The 13,806-nt window shown below is 49.7% G+C and overlaps 4 protein-coding genes across 4 annotated transcripts; 3 read left to right on the top strand and 1 right to left on the bottom strand.

Annotated features, from left to right (window-relative positions):
- Nucleotides 1–38: 38 nt before the first annotated feature.
- Nucleotides 39–2,036, top strand: BO87DRAFT_198760 (flavin-containing monooxygenase). The gene is made up of 2 exons (XM_025618534.1): nucleotides 39–138; nucleotides 197–2,036. The coding sequence occupies exon 2, from the start codon at nucleotides 287–289 to the stop codon at nucleotides 1,925–1,927; it is 1,641 nt and encodes a 546-aa protein (XP_025474522.1). The 5' UTR covers nucleotides 39–138; nucleotides 197–286; the 3' UTR covers nucleotides 1,928–2,036.
- A 1,802-nt stretch (nucleotides 2,037–3,838) lies between these two features.
- axeA (putative acetyl xylan esterase) lies at nucleotides 3,839–4,885 on the top strand (the record flags this gene model as incomplete). Its single annotated transcript, XM_025629229.1, has 3 exons — nucleotides 3,839–4,043; nucleotides 4,097–4,353; nucleotides 4,433–4,885. The coding sequence occupies 3 exons, from the start codon at nucleotides 3,839–3,841 to the stop codon at nucleotides 4,883–4,885; spliced, it is 915 nt and encodes a 304-aa protein (XP_025474521.1).
- A 964-nt stretch (nucleotides 4,886–5,849) lies between these two features.
- On the bottom strand, nucleotides 5,850–6,731 carry BO87DRAFT_380871 (uncharacterized protein). The gene is made up of 4 exons (XM_025624393.1): nucleotides 6,655–6,731; nucleotides 6,399–6,571; nucleotides 6,259–6,342; nucleotides 5,850–6,199 (listed from the first exon to the last, which is right to left on the bottom strand). The coding sequence occupies exons 2-4, from the start codon at nucleotides 6,501–6,503 to the stop codon at nucleotides 6,188–6,190; spliced, it is 201 nt and encodes a 66-aa protein (XP_025474520.1). The 5' UTR covers nucleotides 6,504–6,571; nucleotides 6,655–6,731; the 3' UTR covers nucleotides 5,850–6,187.
- A 4,254-nt stretch (nucleotides 6,732–10,985) lies between these two features.
- chs3 (putative chitin synthase activator (Chs3)) lies at nucleotides 10,986–13,147 on the top strand (the record flags this gene model as incomplete). The annotated part of the gene is made up of 2 exons (XM_025619910.1): nucleotides 10,986–12,825; nucleotides 12,879–13,147. 2 exons carry the CDS (start codon nucleotides 10,986–10,988, stop codon nucleotides 13,145–13,147), a joined length of 2,109 nt encoding a protein of 702 aa, XP_025474519.1.
- Between the last annotated feature and the right edge of the window lie 659 nt (nucleotides 13,148–13,806).

Here is a 13,806-nt window from a genome sequence, read left to right as displayed (position 1 = left end):
CGAAGGGTCCTAGCTCCTAGTTATGAAGGTGGCCTTGGTATGTCATCCTCGTGTTACGTCTTAAGGCCAGCAACCAGGATGTGTCTTATGAGGCCGGCCACTGCCAATGCGATGACTGGTTAAGGTGCAGCCACATATGTAAGGATCCTTAGCCAAGGACAGAAGCACTGCAGACGTCGAGCTGAATAGTAATCAGAGCACAGGGATATAAACTAGTCGATCCCAGCGAGCTCACAAAAAGACAGGGAGAATTTCAACCCAAAGCAGTGCCCCTGGCAACAGCAAGATGTCCCGTGAATACTGCCTCGACGCCCTCGTTGTAGGGACTGGTTTCTCTGGTATCTATACCCTATATACCCTCGTCAAGGAAGGCTTGGCTGTCCAGGCGATTGAAAAGGAACGTGACGTCGGTGGCACATGGTATGTGAATCGATACCCCGGTGCTTTGAGCGACAGCTGGAGTCATGTTTATCGCTATGCCTTCGACGAAGAACTGCTCCAGACCCATCCGGTTGTGAGAAGATATTCCACCCAGCCGGAAATCCTGGACTATCTCAAGCATGTTGTCGAGAAACATGATTTACGAAACCGTATTCATTTCAATACGGAGATGGTGGCTGCCAGATGGAATGATGTTGCTAAGGAGTGGAGGGTCCAGTGTCAGGCTGGCGATGTATTTCGCGTGAAATACCTTGTCACAGCCGTTGGGGTCCTCGTCAAGCCCAAGGTTCCCGATATCCCTGGTCTAAAAGGCTTCAAGGGCCAGGTAGTCCATACAGCTGAGTGGAATCCAAGCATCCAAGTGGAAAACAAACGTGTCGGTGTCATAGGCGTTGGTTCAAGCGGGGTACAAGTCGTCGCTGCTATTGCTAGCAAGGTGAAATCGCTCCATGTTTTCATCCGTACTCCACAGTATACTATCCCAGCAAACGACAAGCAGATGACCCCCGAAGAACAAAAATCAATGGATGAGAAGTTCCCGCAGGTCTGGTCAGACGTATTAACCTCCCGGCTGGGTATGGGCTTTCTGGAGCACGACAGACCATTCATGTCCATACCCTTAGAAGAACGCGAGAAGATATTGGAGCATCTCTGGAGGGACGGAAATGGTATCCAGATGATGTTTGCAGCATTTTCAGATATTGCTATAGACGCAGCGGCTAATGAAGAGGTTTGCCGATTCCTTCGCAGAAAGATTGCACAGATTGTGAAGAATCCCGAGAAGCGGGCTGTTTTGACTCCAAAGGAGGCCTGGAATCGACGACCGTTGTCAGACGCTGGATTCTATGAGCAGTTCAACCGGGAGAACGTGCATGCGATTGATATAAAGAAATATCCCATCACCAAGGCAACGGCAGAAGGTATCTGTACTTCAGACGGCAAACTCCACGAGCTAGACGTGATAATAGTCGCAACTGGCTTTGACGCTATGGACGGAACCTATGCTCAAATAGACATTCAAGGGCGTGAGAAGGGCGAAACTCTGTATGACCGCTGGAAGCGTACTGGTCCGGACTGCTATCTGGGCTGCTCAGTTGCAGGATTCCCGAACATGCTGACCGTGCTTGGACCGAGGGTGGCTTTCGGAAATGTGCCTCCGTTGCTGGAGATACAAGTTGGTTTTTTGAGAGACGCGATCCGACAGGCCCAGGATATCACCAGACACACAGGGCAGCAATGTGAGATCGAAGCCACGGAACAAGCTGAGCGTGAGTGGACTGAGGTATGCGAGCAGATAGCGAAGATGCTTCTTTTCAACAAAGGGTCATCGTGGATGTTTAGGAAGAACGTACCAGGAGACGCAACGTCGAGTCTTTTCTACTTTGGAGGACTGGGGGCATTCCGTGCCAAGCTGGAAGATACAAAAGTCAACGGGTTTGCTGGCTTCAAGAGCCCATTAGGCCCTGCTGCAGAAGCTCGCGCATAGCTCTAGATCTAACCTGCGAAATCTCCTCATTCGTTGGGTGTTGATGTACCGAACTGTTAGTTTGTATTGTATGTTAAAAACTCCAAGTCTGCGCATGATCGTATCTTGCTGTATCATGGATTAGCCTATAACAAAGCGGTCTGGGTGAGAGAGGTCCAACCAGTGGATGTCACTAGGTCCTAATAATGACCTCAGGCATCACATTTGCTCAATTAGGAAGGACCCCATTGTCAGCCTCGTCGCGTCCCAGACATGAAACCGGCGCGTCGCTATTGGCCAAAAGGGCAAAGTGGATTTTCGCGATTCTTCCAACATCTAGGGAAGAAAAGAGCTTCTATTGGCTAGAGGAAACTGCAGATTACCGGTGAATGAGTCGTTGGAAATACCTACCATGGGCCCGGGATGACACGGTTATTACTTGCCGAGTATATCAAGGAATAAGGCGGTGGGCTTGGTGGTATTACCATTGATCATACTATGATCTGGGCTTACGACAAAGGAGGATATAAAGAAAGGTAGATAACTGTAGAGAGGCCCGGATTCGCATAATGAAAAATCCAAAATTGAAATCCCTTTATGACAGTTCACCTATCAGCCGTTTCCCTTGCATTGGTTCTGTCCGCTGGTTCATCACGGGCTTGATATGGACCTCGTCTGCTTCAGGTATCGCCACTGAGCAGACATAAGAGACTTGACAACTTGCTGCCTAAGATACTATAACTGAGAGTTCTACTAATCAAACAGTCGTTGAACTTCAATGGGTCCTGATAGCCGCTTGGAGAGTAGTTGTCATTTCTAGAAAATACGGAAGGACAGCAGGTTGCTTTAAGAAAATTGGGTAAAGCGAATCTTGTGGTTTTGGAGGACAGTCCCTCCATGATGAATATCGCCACTATCTCTCCTCGCGGCCAGCCGATAGCGACATGGTTGTTGGATTGTCACAACTCGGTGCCCTATGCTACCGACCTCGACAATCCAGAAGAGGAAGGGGAGAGGCGGATATTTGGCTGCATATTGTGGGGGTGAGCTACATGCTTTCCTCTGCCCCTTTCATCTGACGAAAAATTGACTACGTTACTGATGGATGCAACTAGATAAAACCAAAGTCCTATCGACTAACTATGTGACATGTAAGACCGTGGTCTAGAAACAAGGGCTACTAGTCACTAGTAAGTCCAAGCACGTACTGGACCACCTACGCCGCAACTTCAACTTCTTTCTTCATCCACTTTCAGCCACCTGACACCTTTCTTGCCTCTAACAAAGGCTGCGACAGAATCCAGGTCGGACTTGAGCCTGCTATGACTGGGCTGGTCGCGTAGTTAGTTATCCAAATCCGTTCGTCAGCGCCGGGAGTATACTCCCAAGAACCTCACTCACATGGCATAGAAATGTGCCGATTGCTTAAGCTTTACCCCAGATTATTCCATAACCATATATCCATTCTGGCTGAATACCGGCTATTTAATGATAGACTCGGACAGCCGCCAGTGTGAAGAATTACCAGTGGTCCAGCCCTGCAGTGGCTCTAACGGGATCTGTTACGGAGTTCGGCCCGCAACGACGATCTCTAACCATTTCGATCTGGAGTTCCCACTCCGTGCCGTCTATCCCAGACTCCTCATGTCGGAGCTGTCACGGCTGTCACATTAGCCCTACTTAATCTCCGTGATGAAATCAGCCTACACTGTCTTCCCTACATCTAGACCACTGCCAAATATCCACTAAACCAATACTCCGCATAACTATAGAAACATACAATTACTCCATAATGTTTCAATTTACCCGCTCCCTGGAGCGCTATAAATCGTCTTCAAACCCTCTGGCGCCTTCGCTACTACTGCTCAAGCTGTATCTCTTTCCACCTAGCACCATCCGCCCATACTGCCTAGCACGGCAGAAGAAATAACCATGTTATTATCAACCCACCTCCTCTTCGTCATCACCACCCTCTTTACCTCCCTCTTCCACCCCATCGCCGCCCATGCTGTCAAGCGCAGTGGCAGTCTCCAACAGGTCACCGATTTCGGTGATAACCCTACAAATGTAGGCATGTACATCTACGTACCTAACAACCTGGCCTCGAATCCAGGTATCGTGGTTGCAATCCACTACTGTACGTTCCCCTACTTTTCTACAATATACACCACAATATTAAGCATAGTATAGGCACTGGCACCGGCCCCGGCTACTACAGCGCCTCCCCCTACGCCACTCTCTCGGAACAATATGGCTTCATCGTGATCTACCCGTCCAGCCCATACTCCGGTGGCTGTTGGGACGTGAGTTCACAGGCAACGTTAACACACAATGGCGGTGGAAACAGTAACTCCATTGCCAACATGGTAACATGGACGATTAGCGAGTACGGGGCCGATAGTAGCAAGGTGTTTGTGACGGGATCGAGTTCGGGGGCTATGATGACGGTATTTCCTCTTCCCTTTCAACCGATCTCCCCTCTCTACAAATTAGAATAGTAAAAGTTGTGGATGCTAATATAAATAGAACGTAATGGCAGCAACCTACCCCGAACTCTTCGCCGCCGCCACCGTCTACTCCGGCGTCTCAGCCGGGTGCTTCTACTCGAACACCAACCAAGTAGACGGATGGAATTCCACTTGCGCCCAGGGTGATGTAATCACTACCCCCGAGCACTGGGCCAGTATTGCCGAGGCAATGTACTCGGGATACTCGGGAAGTCGTCCGAAGATGCAGATCTACCACGGTAGTGTGGATACGACGCTGTACCCTCAGAACTACTACGAGACGTGCAAGCAGTGGGCTGGTGTGTTCGGGTATGATTATAGTGCGCCGGAGAAGACAGAGGCGAACACCCCAGAGACGAATTACGAGACGACGATCTGGGGAGATAGTCTGCAGGGAATCTTTGCCACGGGCGTGGGTCATACGGTGCCGATTCATGGGGATAAGGATATGGAGTGGTTTGGGTTTGCTTGAGCGGGGGATTGAGTGGGTAGGCTGGAGGTATCTTGGAACCGGGTATGATGAAGTTTCTGAAGTATGATATGTTAACGATATCGCGCCAACGAGCGTTTTTTGAAGTTTCGATGTGTAATGTGCGATATGAGCAAGATGTGGGTTGCCCGTGTCTGATACCAGAACCGGTGCAGCACGAGAGCTCCTGTAGGCGCAACGAGACATGGTCCCATCGGCATGAAGAGGAAGACGGGAGGTTTCGGATTCCTATAGGGCATGTCCTTATCAAATGAGTAGTTACGGGGCGAGCAACAATATGTTCGGCGTCTTGTCTGTCTGATAAACATCACATTTTCCGGACCACAGCCGAGAAAGAGTCGAGTCGACGGGTCAACGTTACATATTAAAGGGGGACTCTGCTGTACAGTGTAGTAGATGCTTGTGCTAACAAATTCTCCAATACTGGAACACATGACCCTGAGGCCATCCATCTCTCATCATGTGATTCAAGAAGAGGATCGGGATCTACTGTTTGTGATGTGTAGAAGATTGAGCGACCGGTAATCAAATTCAAGGCTTTGGGGGGAGAAGAAATAGATTCATGTCTCACGTATCACCACTCCTTTTGTTCGACACAATAGCGCCGATACCGACCAGCGATAATCAGTGTTGGGTGGCAATCAAAACAAGTCGAGGAAATCAGGTTCTCTGGCGATTTCTCTAAAAGTTGCTTTAGAGAAATGATAGTCGGCATTGGTGAAGAGCTGGGCTCAGTGATTTTCTGGCTGCGTTCGTAGGCTGCGGGCGCAGAAAGACTTTAAAATGTCAAAGGAAAGTGTTCACGAACGGCATTTCTGCGCCTATGGGAGCGCGTCGCAGGCTTCGTGCAGCGCGTAGGCGGGCGTTGAAAGTGCAAACTGGAGGGGATGTTGAAGCGGAAGTTGAGGGTTAGATGTAGTAATAGTTCGTCATACGGTGATCATCGTTGCACGTCACTCGTCCCTAGGTCAACATCAAGCAAAGCCAATGGTTTACCAGCACGGTCAATGAGCCAGCCAGATTCAATGGCAATGAAATTGAGTTAGTCTATCTTCCTAGTTAACTACCCCAACTCAGATTTTTGAGCGAGCTTGTCAGCATCGCAATGTTATTGACACATATTAGTCGTATTCGACAAGTACAATATGAACCCGGCCGTTCGAGATGGCTTCATCCCACGCCAGCGTATCCGACATCACACCTTCAACCCCTGCACACATTATGTATCTTCACAGTTTAGAGCTTTCCTTGACGGTCAAAATGGCAGACCTCGGTGCTTGGCATTTAGTGGCATTTCTGAAGAAGTGATATGTTAGTCGTTGTGGTGCAAATCGCCAATGTTGTGAAACACTTACCCGGTCAGAACCGCAGACCAGAGGAGGGCAGCAGCTGTTTCCGGCGGCCGTGATGTTACCGCCAACGCAAAGGCCGTCGTCGCGCTGGGAATTGTTAGGAAGCTGTTGTATCATGACATGATGGACATGGCCAAACTCACTCCAAGGCACATAACCTGGACGTTGAGGGCGTTCAGGGCGCCATTCTCAGCCGGTCTGGCGACAGCGACAGAGGCTAGGAGAGCGATGGCAGCGAAGAAACGCATTGTGATATGTGGAGTAAGGGAATTTGAAGAGGTAAAGGGTTATTATTGTTGGCGTGCGTTTGTGATTACTAGAGGATCGCTCGTTGTTAGTCTCTAGACAAATGAAATTATTCGATAATATAAAGACAATAGAAATGGAAATGACACATACCTGGGCGTGCACGAGGGAGAGAATGGAATGTTAAGAACGTGGAGAGGAGGGAAGGTTGGGAGAAAGAGGAAAGGAACAAAAGACGGGTCAGGTAGGGATGACGAAGAGGGATGGGGATGGGCGCGACCGTTTATTTAGGCAGGGAGAGGAGGCGCTGTCGATCGATGCTCTTTCCGATCGGGCGTCATAATCAAAGTGAGTCGTTGGTGAATGTGATGCAGGCACAAGGTTAGCCCACCGGATATTTTTGGAATAAAAATATTATCCACATAAAAACAAGTTACGTACTTACTGGGTAGTAGTAGAATCGATAGCAGGGAAGCAGCAACAGCTGGCCAGCGTCGCCAACGCAGGCCGAAACAGCAATCGGCAGGATCGGCGCGGGACCCTGGGGTTGGGATCGGCATGCCCCTGGCTGCTTAGGTGCAGTGGACGAGTGACAGCCCATTGTCGGCTCCAACTCAGCTCCATCGCCCGCTGCGATCGGCAGGCCCGGGGGCCAATAGTCGCCGGGCTTGCGGGTTGGAGTCAGGGCGTCCCCCTTGGCAATTGCTACACTACTGCGTCCTTGATGCCTTGGCACAGTGGGCGTGCGGAGACTTGGATTTTACAAAGGAAGCTGTTGCCTCTGGTTTAGGGATATGATCTTTGCCACAATGAACTCGCGTCGCGTTCATTCTCTCCTACAATAGATCCTCTTGTTCTAGCTACTATCATTCTAGCACGACGGTAGACTATTCTCCCGATCAGCCAATACTGACGCGCAGGTGGAGCTATTAAGCTTGATCACCGCTGCGATAAGATAAGGAACCCCCTTTATCAACTCCCCAAATCTTGAGACATTACTCATTCCTTGCCTGCTCAGGAGATCTCCTTCTCGCTAATCGTTGCACAACGCAGCTTCGGAGATTATTTTAGCCCTGTGAGTCTCCTGGTCATATCTCGCTTAAGCAGCAATACAACCTATCCACACATCACTTTGTCCCAGCAGTTACATGATTTCTTTGACTTGAGTCACAGATTGAAACACCAACACGGGACACTGAAGCATATCCATCGTCATTTGCTCTGGAGACACTCGTTATAGTCTGCATCCTTGCCAAGGATGTAGGGGATGTCTTAAAAGCCTGTGTTGTGTATCCCCGGTTTCTACCAACATTCCTCTCAAAGTCTGCTGGCAGGAAAGCCCCACGGACAGCTCCCCTTGCCGGATAGCGGCGGCCTAGGGAGGTTGTGGTTTATTTAATCTCTATCGAATCATAGTGGAGAATATTCAGTGACTGTCCTATATAAGCCGGACTATCCTGCTTCCCTCAATGAAATTTTTCATATCCCCCCTCTCAGCCATATGTACCTCAATTCATGATGAACAGGGGGTCTAGAGGAAGTCCGATCATATACTTTAGTAAGTTCTCATGGTCGCACCCCTTTCATGAGCATGGATATTTCTCCGCCTTGCCCCTAAATCAGGGCAGTTACCTTGTCGTTCGTTCAGGTCCCGAGGCGATCGGCAATCTCGTCTCTCCACTCTCGAACGGACATGAGTTCGGTATCCGCTTATCGAATTATAGTCGAAGTCCTACTTGGTCTCCTTAGCAAAGTGTGTCAGTCGCGACTTTAATGTCGATTTGTGGATTTTCTACCCCTGACAGAAAGCCTAACCACTATATCTCCGAGCTCCGAATCGTGCGCTCCGAATGATACATCATATATGTGACCTATACGGGAATTGAGATTCAATAACGACTGTACCACGTGCAACCATATGACAGAGATCAATCGACGGACTGAATGATAATATCCGTGCACGTGATACGAGAACGGCCGCCTCCATGACAGTGACATATGCTGATTATGAATGCGTACACACTTTGATAGAGTTCATCGCGTAACAACCTCAAGTAAATGCCGGGTTTTGAGAGTCTCTATCAAAGGTAAGCTTGGGTATGACCCAACTCGTGCTCCGTCGGAGTCCTTGGCCTTTGCACATTAATTAATGAGTACTTGAATGATGGTTTCATGGGGTGCCTGACCTGCAATATATGAGGCATACATAGCATAAGTAACATGGTGTTAAAATCTATAGCTGGGATGCCACCTCGACTGTAATGATATCATGGATTAGAAGCCATGGGAAGAAGTAGATAAATAGACCATATTGCGCATAGTCCAATCAGAATATATCCATTATTCTTTCAAGATCGCTGCTAGCAAAGCTCAAAATGTCATAATGAGTGTATGAGTGTATGAGGTGGCATGTCCTTATTTCGGAGCGGGCCACATGTGCTTCACAGCGATGATGTATCCAGGGAATTCAATGTATGTCATTGTTTCGATTCCAGCTACATATGGCCAGGATGCTTCCCGGATTCACATCATTTGTATTTGATCACTACAAACGGCCTGAGCTTTATTGATACCAAGCAGTATTTAACAGACGGGAAAACAATTTATTCACCCAGATTCACGCGGTGGGGGGACATCAGGGGAGAGATCTACTATTCAGAATATGTATATACTACGTAGTAGTTAGCAATAAGCAGTCATAGAGAGGAATGATAACACGCGGGGCGGCCAAGACGATCGGAATCCGGACAAACGATTGCCCATTGCCCCGGAAGCCAATGGGAAGCCCTTATACCGGACTGTGCGCCGAGACCGCTCCGTTGTGTTCTCTGGGCCGCGCGCACCAATCACCGACTGGCGCCGACGGGGTTCCGATTCTTCCGCCAATATGGGTACTTTGAAACAATCTGGACGGAGCAGCCTTGTGGTCTTCCGTGTCCGAAAGGCTACAGGCGGGAAGATGCGAGCTTGGATCGCTGTCACGCCATCTTACTCGATCTTATTACTTACATACATGTAAGTACGAGAGGGGTGTGGGGGATCATCGTCTGGAACTAGGGTTCAACATGAGGCATGTTAATATCGATGGCTAGCACCTTCGAAGGGGACCAACCCAGATAAAAGATGCCTGGCAAAGATCAGACTCGAAAGATGATTTGGATGGATGAGTCGATTGTTGTCTGCTGATTCACAGTGCTTGGTGCAATCAATAGAGACTATCAGCCATGTAACAGCCGTACCAGTCCGAAGGTGCCAACCGAAAGACGAGGTAATAAATGAATTAATATAGTTAGCCAGTTCATATGGCCTGAGCCCAGCGTGGCGTAAGGGTCCACACTCTATGACAGCAATTGGAGGGGTAAGTGGTAGAGTAGTTTAAATTTAACCAGCCACCACATTTGATTAGAACCACCATTAAAGTATGCTACCGTGAGTCCCTCATGAATCGCCCGGGAGCTTGGACACCCGGTGGCCCAAGACATTCGACACATTCTAAGTCCTGGAGGAGCCAAACAAACAGCACAGCCGTAGCATGGGATGAATGATTGGATTGGGTTGCCTTGAAAGTTGTAGTGGAAGTAGCGAAAGTGAGACAGTGAGACACGCATGGTACAGACAGCGTAAGCAGGCAGTCGAATTGGGGCTATTTTTGGCGACCCTGTCATTCCCAGTCGGGCTAGTCGGGCCGAGAAGAGTAAGTGTAAGCTGTCTCTTCTTGGCCTCGTGACCGTTGGAAATGATTCAATGATCATTTTTAGTGCAGGCGTCAACTCAGTTCTACTGGTGGTAGTTGGAGTGAGTAGTCTACTAGTGAGGGAGGATGTATCTAGTAAGTACCGTTTGTTACTAGTTTCATACTCTATACGGAACTAAGCCGGAATTGACTTCTGGGCGCAACTCTCTTCCCGAGCCATTTTCTCCTCTTCTGCCCCCCAAGAATAACCCTCCCACTTGGCAAGTCTTTTTTTCTCCCTTCTTTCATCGGTCTCTCGCTTCGTTTGAGTGGCCTTTGGACCTTCATTTGTCCCCCCCCCCCGATATCCCCCATTCTCTCCTCTGTTCTGCGTCATGGAATCCAGCAGCTGCATCCCATCAGGACCCATCGTTTAGCGTTTCCTGCAAGGTAGGCCTATTTTCCCGGTGGACCCCCGAATTTCCCTGAGCTGACCCATCATCCTTCTCCAGCTTTCTCCACATTCCAGCAGCAGCAGTCCCCTTGTCCCGCGATCCCTGATCTCCCCTCGTTGCCTTGTCTCTTTCCATTCGTTTGCAGCCCTCGAGATTCGTCACCTCGCTCCAGCGCACATGGCAGGTTTCATATCCCATGCATAGTTTACAGCTTATCGCATAACTTCCGGGGCCATTTCATATCACCTTGACGGTCGTCCCCACTATCAGGGATTGTTCTGCGACCACGCTCGGAATATACATTTGTGGCATTTTGCCATCACCGATCAAATCTCACACACAAAGAATTAGGAACGATGGCGCGCTCTGCCAGCGGCGGCTATCCCCAGCCGCTTTCTTCCCCTCCGCCCGTTTATCTTCGTTCTTCTCCTCCCATCCCCCCGGTGCATCGTGAACCCCGGCGGGACAGCTTCAATCGCTTGTACAGCAAGCCTATTCCCAGGAAGTCTCTGACGGATCCGGTGTACATGCCGGAAGATCGCCCCGAAAGCCAACGCTATTCGGTTCCACGGGTCAGAATCCATGGGGAAAGCGATCCGCCAGAGCCGGATTATCATGAGGACGGTATTGAACTGACGCTTCCTACTGATGAATTCGCCCACATATCTCTCTCCGAGCAGCAGCAGACTCATGGCAAGACCATCGATGGATCATCTCCACCCCAGATGGAAGACTTTAACGCCCCCCAGCCACCAGAGCATCGGACATACGGGCACACACCCCATAGCAGTGCGTCATGGTCGGTAGTCGATCCTCTTACCAAAGACAACAGTCTGCCCAACACGAGCACATCTTCGTTGGACCAACAACCTGCCAAAGACAGTCAGACTAGCTCTTCCCGGGACAGTCTCGACAGTACGACGCAAGCCTCGGAATGCTACGAACCTTTGCACTACCATCATCGACCGTACGAAGCTCCCCAGCCCGCAAACCAGCTATCACCAGCAACTGGCTCATCTGAGAATCTACAGAAGCCACGCCCAGCCGCCAATGGGCGTTCTCTTTCAACACACTCGCTCGGGTCCGACCTGGGTGAAAGACGGAGATCTTCTCGGCTCTCGCCATACCTCCACGCCCGTGGATCATCCCGGGACTCCAATGCGTCTCCCGATGTCCGACCAGTGTCTTTTGTTGAACAGCTCAACAGCTGCTATCCGCAACCCGGACCTGCCCCGGTACAGATTGGCAACTCCCATTTGCAATCCGCTGTCGGCAACAACGCATCCTTGTTGAGCCACAAACAAACGTTCAACATGTATCTGGCAAATGTCAAGAAGACCGATGACCCCGCCATTCAATATGAGTTTGCCATCTTTATGGTGAACGCAATGTTGGAAATGCCTCCCGATGAGGCCGACGGTGCATCTGCAGTGTATGGCCAGAAAGGAAGCGACATCAACCGTGCTAGCCTTCTGCGCGAGTCCAAGTCCATCCTCCAGCGCCTAGCTGATCGCAGCTACCCCTTTGCTCAATACTATCTGGCCGACGGATACGCTTCAGGGTTGTTCAGTAAAGGAAAAGAGGACTATGATCGGGCATTTCCACTGTTTCTGGCGGCCAGTAAACACGGACATGTCGAAGCATGCTACCGAACTGCTTTGTGCTATGAGTTCGGCTGGGGTACCCGAGTTGACGCCGCTCGGGCACAGCAGTTCTACCGACAGGCAGCATCCAAAAACCACCCGGGCGCTATGCTACGGATGGCGAAGGCCTGTCTGGAAGGGGATATGGGGCTAGGAAAACGCTATCTTGAAGGTATCAAGTGGATGAAACGCGCTACCGATTCATCCGACGTTCAGTATAACTCCGCTCCTTATGAGTTGGGATTAATGCACGAAACGGGATATGGCGACGACGTATTTCCAGACCCTGCTTATGCTGCCCAGCTGTTCACCAAGGCGGCGGACCTAGGCCACATCGAGGCCAGCTATCGCTTGGGCGATGCCTATGAGCATGGCAAACTCGAATGCCCCAGAGATCCTGCTTTATCGATCCATTTCTATACCAACGCTGCGCAGGGTGGCCATCCCCTGGCCATGATGGCACTGTGTGCCTGGTACCTCATTGGGGCAGAGCCGGTGCTGGAAAAGGATGAGTATGAAGCCTACGAATGGGCTAAGCGTGCTGCGGAGACTGGTAAGACACCTACACAGTAATTCAAGCAATGAGATGCTGACCTTGTCATGCAGGACTCACCAAGGCACAATATGCGGTTGGATACTTCACGGAAACGGGCATTGGCTGCCGGCCAGACCACCTAGCAGCGAATGTCTGGTACGTGCAAGCAGCGGAGCAAGGAGATCTCCGAGCTAAACGCCGAATTGCCGCCATTCGAGCGGCTGTCGACGGGGTCAATCCAGAGAAGGCTAGCGCAGCAGCTGCGGGCACTGGCCGTGGGCAGAAGGACAAGAAAGGTGCGTATTCTCTCCAACACCGTCACAGCCTGTCTAACATATGATATAGAAGGGAAATCGAAACGATTTGGTATATTCTAAGCATGACATATCTTCAATGACCCCGAGGGGGTTCGGCATCTGGCAGCACATTTACCAATCATTTACATTCATGGTCACCATATAATACATTTCAGCGACAACGAGCAGCACGAAGAAATTTTGAGCACATTTTGGCATTTTATATTGGATTATACTGAGCGATTCATTGATTCATGCGAACCTTGTTTCCCAGCATTACTGGGGTTGGACCTGTACAAATTCTGTATCATTCATAATGATTTGCGGAACATATAATCGACTTTAGGATCATCATCTTCTCATTCTCTACTATATTAGGACCTAACGACTTTGAGTAAAACAAACTGTCATTCCACTATTGATCAACGTAGCGCCATACGATAATGTAGAGTATTGTACTAAGAGCAGTATTGAGCGATAGAGCCATATCCCCTCCCTTAGGCCATTGCATACAACTCCACAGACATCTCAAACTGGCGGTGAATAGTACAATATAAAGTAGGTTAACATGAGTCAGCTCTGCGTACCTTGGATTGTAAGGATGGGATCTTCTGTTCACTTACGTCCACGGATTCTGTGCAATCTTTTGAAGGCTAGTAGGTCTTTGCGAAGAAGACGAGGGTGGTGTTGAGGCAGTGATTTT

Source organism: Aspergillus neoniger (genome assembly GCF_003184625.1).
Source record: "Aspergillus neoniger CBS 115656 unplaced genomic scaffold BO87scaffold_55, whole genome shotgun sequence".
NCBI classification, from domain to species: Eukaryota; Fungi; Ascomycota; class Eurotiomycetes; order Eurotiales; family Aspergillaceae; genus Aspergillus; species Aspergillus neoniger.
The sequence above is the reverse complement of the archived record's forward strand: the minus strand, read 5'-3'. Positions and strand labels throughout refer to the sequence as shown.